General features: G+C 26.0%; 1 protein-coding gene across 1 annotated transcript; it reads left to right on the plus strand.

The window, feature by feature from the left end:
• The first annotated feature begins 4,777 nt into the window (after positions 1-4,777).
• Positions 4,778-7,849, plus strand: LOC112639906 (proto-oncogene tyrosine-protein kinase ROS-like). The gene is made up of 3 exons (XM_025415235.1): positions 4,778-4,856; positions 6,963-7,180; positions 7,469-7,849. The coding sequence occupies exons 1-3, from the start codon at positions 4,778-4,780 to the stop codon at positions 7,847-7,849; spliced, it is 678 nt and encodes a 225-aa protein (XP_025271020.1).
• Positions 7,850-8,241: the final 392 nt, after the last annotated feature.

Below are 8,241 nucleotides of genomic sequence, written 5' to 3' on the forward strand. Positions count from 1 at the left end.
ATAGTTATTTTAAGTTCCCGCTCAGGCGCGAGGAACGACCCCGCGCACGCTGTTCCCCCTCGGCATGGCAATGGTGACGGAGCTCAAAAAGCGTCACGTCACAATATATATACTAACTATATATATATATATATATATATACTTTATATATATATATATAAAGTATATAAAATAATATAATAAATTATTATATTTTTCTTTTTCTACACGACGGTGCCCTCTTTGCTACTATCACTAGACTGGCATAAACCTGTACTGCTATTCGTGCCGCACGGCCGCTAGCATGTATTTGGAGAGAGGAAAACGGCATCAAGGTCTCTGAATCATGGCAACATATGATCAGATTGATTATTCGAAATCAGTTACTACTGTGATTGCTAGCCAAAACATGCTACTGCGTTACTTATCATTTGATTCAAACTGCATTATATGAATATCACAAAAAATTATGTACAAAGAGTGGATTTATATACCGATTTTTACTTACCAATAATGGATTTTGAAAAGCATACGTAGTAACATAATTGTACATAGTAACACAATCGTACGATCGAATTGTCATAATCACATATTTAATAAAAGATATAGAAAATATTGAAGTGAATTCGATTATACGCTGCGTGTGCTTAAATATGGCTATGGAAAATGTTAGAAGATCTATAATTCTTAATAACTTTTTTAATCGTTTGTAATTTGATTGTGGTTATCTTTTTATTGATTGCTTTTCTATTATAAATTATAATATTAATGAAAAAGGAACGCTGATAATAATTATATTACTGTATTCGCGATAGAGTCCAATGAATGTATACCATTTTGCATTGTCATTTGTTCTCCTAAAAAAAGAAATAGAAATTATTTACTTACTAGGAATTCTCTAATTTAATCTTAAGATATATATTGTGATCCTGAACATAAAAAGAAATCTAAAAACATAACGTTAGAAGATAATAACTTGCGATTCGTTAAAACTGAGTTTTAAGGATTTTATCGAAAATATATGTATATATGTGAATTAATATCAATTCTATCAACACATCAGAATTAGTAGAGTGAAAAAAACAAGTAATTGAAGATTGAATGGAAACCGATTTGTGGGAAACATTTTACGAACGATGCAAATTATGTTTGGAACAATTATATGTGTATTATTGAAAAGTTTTATACTGACAAAGGCAACTATCACGTTTATGCCGAGAGATTACAACACCTCAAACAGCCTCCAAAAAGAAAGTGTTGCCATATGTCCGTATTTAATCATACAGGTAAGAGATATTTTTCGCTTGATTAAGAAACAATTGAATGTTATTGCAGTTAGTAGTGTAACTAAAAATAAATGATAGTAAATTATATATTCTATATAATAAGATAAGATAAAATAAAACAATTCAATATAAAAAAAAAGTATGTACGTTGTTGTAAAAAGAAGATGGATAAAGTTTTGAAATTTTGTTTATAAATGTTATATAGTTATATTACATTTAATGAAAACAGTATTTTAAAATTTGACTGTATTATTCTCTCTCTCTCTCTCTCTCTCTCTCTCTCTCTCTGTGTGTGTGTGTGTGTGTGTGTGTGTATACAATTATTATTTTTAAAAATAACAATTTTTAAAATTATTGTAGTTATCTGTCTACTATCTGCTACATTAATATATACATACGATGATACTTCAATAAATTTTTATGTTATTTTTATTCAATTTCTAAAATTTCTTTATCTTTCTTGATATTTATGATATTTATAATATTTATTGATATATTATAGTAAGATTTATACTAATGTAGATTTTATTTTAAGAAATTAATTTAGAAAGTTAGCATTATTTATTTGTTTGTGTTTAAAAATATAATGACATTCGAGAAAAAACTTGACAAGGTTATAAATAAAAGAATTTACACAATTCTCTCTCTCTCTCTCTCTCTCTATGATTAATATGATCTATATGATTAATAATTGTAAAAAACAATTTTTTTAACCTTTTTATTCTTGCAGTATAAACATTAATAAAACTTTAATAATATCGGCAAATTTTTGAAAAGAAATTTAAGTTACGATAAAAGTGGAGAAGAGTTAACTAACATATCATGAGAAAAAATCAAATCGTTAGACAAAATTCGTTTAATAATTGCAAGAAGCTTCACACTTTCGCTTGTACTACTTGCCAAAAGCTGTTATAAATCCTCATTGACTTTTGTTAAGTTATTGATTGATTTTCTTTTTGATATTTTTTATTTTCTCTTGATATGAGTTATGTTTGATATACAAGATGTCTTAAAAAAAGGAAAGGTAACGAAAAACGTATAACAATTTTTTATTTAATTTTATAATTCATATAATTTATCATTAAAAGCACCAGAAACAATCGCTTCAGCGATATTTAATTAATTCTTTTCATATGTTATATTTTGTGAAGGATATTTCAATGTCCGAGAAAAGTGATCATTATATACTAAATTTCAAATCTGACGGGAATCATTCTGATAGTACTGTGAGAAATAAGCGAGAAGACGATGAAGTTACACTCGCAAATATTTCTATCATCCCAGAAACAATCAGTAAGTTACAAAGAAATGCATAAAACCTTAATAAAAAACTATGACGAAAAAGTGTAAATATAATTTAAATTCAAGGGAGAGTGGAAATTAAATTTAAAAATATCTTTTATTAATGAGAAATATATAAATTCTATTCCATCCAAAAAAGAAATAGAAAAGCATAATATAAACATAACATTGAACATAAAAAATTGTGTTTTTTCATCGAGAATTTAAAAGAGATTCAAATCTGCGAGGATAAAAATATCACAACTACAGAATTGGAGCACACGGTTCACAATCTGACATTTAACGCGACATATTATTTTCGAGTACGTGCGCATACTAAAATTGTTGCTGGTCCTTACACGGATTTAATCAATGTGTCGACTACTTATGAAAATCCAGTACCTATATTATTACTCAAAACGTATTGAAGTCTCCTAATATGGGACGTGGATTTAAACATTACTAATTTCGTGTCGTTTACTGGTAGAAAGTATGTATACTGATAAAAAAATAGTTATAATTATCATAAATTATTTTTTGCACTAACTATAAAATTAAAGTTATTATTATTATGTAAGTTTATTATTATCAACATTATAGTAATAATTATAAAATTAGAAATCTCAACTATAATTTTTTACTACAAAATTATAGTTAACTTCTTTTTGCAGATTAGTAGTATATGTCGCTTATTGTATACAAGACAATAGAATTTATTGGACTAACGAAAATGATCTAATGACATTGAAGATTAATGAAAATAATATCACGAAAATAGCTACATTGACTTTTCATATAAATGATCTCTGCATCGACTGGGTAGCAAGAAATCTATATTTGAGCTTTTACTATTATATTTTAAAGTTCGACATAACAATGTGGGAAAATGGCATAATTAAATTTGATGAAATTTACAAAATACCAAATTCTCATTACTATTTAAGTGTATCACCGTTTATGGGGTACGTTTACTACCGTTCACCTGAAAAAATAATTTTCCATTAAAGATTTATATGCAAAGTTCTAATTTTTCTATAATTTTACGTTGTTTTATAATTAAGATCATAAGTGAAAAAAAAAATAACAAGTTATTATATAATTATAAAAATTTTGAATTTTCATTACATATAATTTTCTATTTTTGTTAAAATAACGTTTTATAATGTAAAATAATTATATATTTTTTAGAATTTTATATCGCATGTCATACAATAGAATAAATGAATATAATATGATGAAATATTATCTCGATGGAAAAAGTGAGCAAATTGTTCAGATAAATTCATCCTTTTGCTTAAGTTCTTCTAATCTTTCTTATAGTTATGCAATTGATAACACGAATAATGAGGAGCCGTTAATTTACTGGTTATGTGAAGATATATATATTTGTGACAGACATTAACGTTTCTATGCCCAAAACAATTTTATACAATTCAAACGCATATCACACACCCTTAAGCTCTATAACGATTGACAAAACAAATATTTACTTTGGAACATTTAATATTTTGAATCAACCTATGGTATACGTTTTTGAAAAGAAATTTGCAACATGTCCCAAGAGCGTCTCAAATTCATACAATTCATGTTTTCTAAAGATACGAATAGACTTCAGTGAATATATTGAGAAAATTTATGTTTCTGATAAATCTTTACAACCATATCCTCTAATGAGATGTCTCACACCTGATGAAAAAGTTTATAATTTTGAGAATGTGACCGCAACGAAAAACAGCATCATTATAAATCTTCCGGAGCCGGTTGTAAATAGTGGATGCAAAAAATATAATTTACCAATTACTATATATACTATCTCCGTAAGCTGTTTAGACAACAATCTCAACAAGTCTGAGAAATTCAATGTGCAGACGTTCGAGCGATATTACGAGATTCAGAACTTAACACCATTTACAGAGTACAAGTTGAAATTTACTTTAAGCAATTTTTACTTTGATCAATTATCAATAAATCTATTGGATTCGAATGTGATACCAATAAGAACTAATTCGGGCAAACTTAATGCACCAGAAAACATAAGTACTTTAAAAATAATATAAACACAGGCTTATTTTAAGAACCAATCAAATAAGAAAAACAATTATCGGCAAGAAAAATTGTATATAACATTAAGAAAAAACAAAGACGTTAGTAATCGTTACTGATGTTAAAAGAAATTATAATTAAAATTGAAAATTACAAAACAAATAAGTGCTTTAGCTTTAACGCCTACTATGGCAGTAGTTTATTGGATGCCACCCAAGAAAGTGAACTGCGTGGCCTTACGAAGTGCATTGGAAGACAGTTACATCAGTGAATGGCACGCAACAAAAGAGCAAACAAATTATCAATGTGCCGAAACGTGTGGCAGACGGCAGATTTTTCACAAAAATTAACTTGTCGCTACCAGTACAAGATTATTTGATATACATGCGTGTGTATCCATTTAATTTCAGCGATTTCTACAACGAGAGATTAAGCGAGATCGTTCACATATACTCAGAACCAAACAATATTTCTTTAAGCGAGGTCGATATAAATAGCAGGGACATTTCATGGATCTCAAACATCAATCTGACGGTCTTTTCTACACTAGAGTACAAAGATGTTGCAACAGACGAGTGGCAAACAACAAATTATATTAAAATGAATTATAACAATGAAGCAATATACCATATCGGAAATTTACAAGCGAGAACTTTATACATGTTTCGCTTGATATTAAGATATCTTGAATATAAGGAAAATTTTACATGGCCGGCTGATAAAAGATTTATTTTTTCAACGCTTGGTAAGCAAACGAAGATAACCATACAGCACAATAAGGTTGCAAATATATTAAAGTATAATTTAATTGAAACATTGCAATATTACAAATTTATTGTGAAACTCTGCTGACAATGAGTCATTGTTATAAAATTGTGATAAAGTTAAGATGATTTTGGAATGAAATATTTTAGCATTATTACAGTGTAATATATTGGAAAGAATGCAATGTTATTGCAACCATTTAATAATATTACGTATAAAATATTTTGTTTTTGATGGATAGATATCTTCGAAACATATAATTAAATTAAAAACCTTGATATAAATAGAAGTTTGCAATATCTAAGATAATACATTGCAAAATTACATTTAAACATAATTATATAACATAAAATATTACATTTTTATACAAAAGTTATTTTAAACTCTTACTTATGAATCACTTTTTTTTATTTTAAATGTTTCATATACTCTTAATGGGTACTTTGTTAACATAAATATTAGATAAAATTAATTAAGCATTACTAATTATATTTTTATTTTAAGATTTTAAAAATTCGTTATAATTATATATATTTGCATATGAAAATACATGAAAAAGCATAGAAAAATATAATAATAGATATAATAGTATCTATTCTTAATATAAGAAAAAAGATATGTTATGTTATAACTAAAATAAGTTATAATATTAAATTAAGTTAATGATATGTATATCTTTGAATACTAATATCGTATTCGTACATAAAATGAAAATATATCATAAAATATATTGTAACATTGATATAAAATGTTATCTATATTTTACTAAAAAATATCAATGCTTAACTTTAGTTTAGAATTATATTTACTAGACTGACATTATTTCTGTGTCATTAATTCGTTTGACTTCTGCAAAAAAGTAAAATTCATCGCATATATATAAATATATATAAATATACAAAATATATAAATAAATATATATAAATATATATAAATATATATAAATATACAAAAATATATTATTACATTATTTTTATAGATAAATTAAAGAGTATTATAGTTTTCTAATGTTTTCAAAATATAAATATTATATTGCTAATATCTATTTCATACTTTGTTAATTTATATTTCTACAATGTTGCGTAATTTTGCATTGCAATTTGTAATATTGCAATATTGTTGCAAAGTAATTGTAACATTCTGTGCTGCATAGATAGATTATAATATTATATACTAATATTTTTAGATATGAATAGGCCTAAAATTTAAAGCAATTAAGTTTTAGTAATAAAGTTACAAGTAGAAATAAATTTGTAAAAATATACACATAGGAAGATATTAAAATTATATTTTTGCTTATTACAGATATTTCGGACACTCCTGGAATAATAGCGAAAAAATATTACTTAATATTGATGTTAGGTTTTATCGTTATAATTACTATAATCCTCCTCTACTACTTTTATTGTTGTAAGTATTGTATATTTGATGTTGGTATCAACTTGAATTGTTGATTATACATAATGTTGATTATATATCTGATATAATATCTAAAAATTTACTAAAAATAGTAATTTACTTATATAAAAGTAAACGAATAAATTTACTAAAAAACGAAAAATTTTATAATACATATTATTACGTAATTAAGTTGAAATTTTATAACAGTGTGTCGTCAACACAGAGATAATAATGAACAATTTCTGTCTTCAACAATGATCGATACAGAAATGGAGATTCTATATAAAGAATCCTGCCAAAATACTAAATTCGATATGATTTACAGTCCTTTGTTACATTATAATCCGGATGAATGTGCGACAACTAAAATCGCATGTAAACAAATTACATTTACAAAACTTATTGGTAGCGGCGCATTCGGAATGGTAAGAATTAATTTTTTCAAGCAATGTTTCAAATTAATTTCTGGATCAACAAAACAGATATGTATTTTCTAATACAGATATATATTACATAATTAATATTACATAAATTTTTACAATAGATTATAAGTAATATAAAATATAGATGAAACAACAAACATGCACTTTATTATATATTTTTCGTTGAATTATTCAATATAAAGTAAAATATAATATTACTTAATTTACTGAATTTACACTATACATTTTCTAATAAAGTACGTATGTAAATTTGTGTGAAATATTTCGCAGGTGTTTCAAGGAAAGGTGAAGAACTTAGAAGGATCGGATACAGAGATATCCGTTGCAATAAAAACGCTTCGGAAAAATGCTTCTTCCCATGAGAAAAAGAAATTGTTAAAGGAAGCCGAGCTTATGAATCATTTTCGACATGAACATATATTAAGATTGTTGGCCGTTTGTATAGAAGAGGATTCTCCGTTACTAGTGTTGGAATTGATGGAAACTGGTGATCTGTTAAAATATTTGAGAGATTGTCGAAATTTGAAAGCGTCAGATTCGCATGCTCTGCGTTTACAGGATTTGCTCGCAATGTGCGAAGATGTTGCGCGAGGTTGTTGCTACTTGGAAGAGTTGCGTTTCATGCATAGAGATCTAGCGTGTCGCAATTGATAAGTATATACATATATTTTATCTTTATATTTAATGACTTACTGTATATTCAAATTATATTGATGATTACACAAGTATGCAGTTGTAAAAATGAACTATTGCTCTATCTCCACTAACTATATTTAATAAAGCTAATAATATATTATATAATATTTATACACAATTACGGTCTATCATTTCGAAAGATCATCAAATACTGACAATGTTTTGTAGATATGTATGATATTATGCATTATAAAATTATTAAATAACATATGAGATTATATAAACCATTTTCATAATCGATGCAACGATACAGTATCTCGCAATGATCTGGCCAGAACATTTTCCCAATAATTCTAATAATTCTAATTTTCATACTACAGTATTCTAATAATCATAAATCCACAAGT

This window comes from Camponotus floridanus, unplaced genomic scaffold (assembly GCF_003227725.1).
Source record: "Camponotus floridanus strain SB8 unplaced genomic scaffold, Cflo_v7.5 scaffold117, whole genome shotgun sequence".
NCBI lineage: Eukaryota > Metazoa > Arthropoda > Insecta > Hymenoptera > Formicidae > Camponotus > Camponotus floridanus.

Coding starts and splice junctions, on each gene's coding strand:
- LOC112639906 (XM_025415235.1), top strand. CDS start 4,778: ATGGCAGTAGTTTATTGGATGCCACCCAAGAAAGTGAACTGCGTGGCC. Junction 4,857..6,962: donor ATTGGAAGACAGTTACATCA/GTGAATGGCACG, acceptor ATTTTATAACAG/TGTGTCGTCAACACAGAGAT. Junction 7,181..7,468: donor GTAGCGGCGCATTCGGAATG/GTAAGAATTAAT, acceptor AATATTTCGCAG/GTGTTTCAAGGAAAGGTGAA.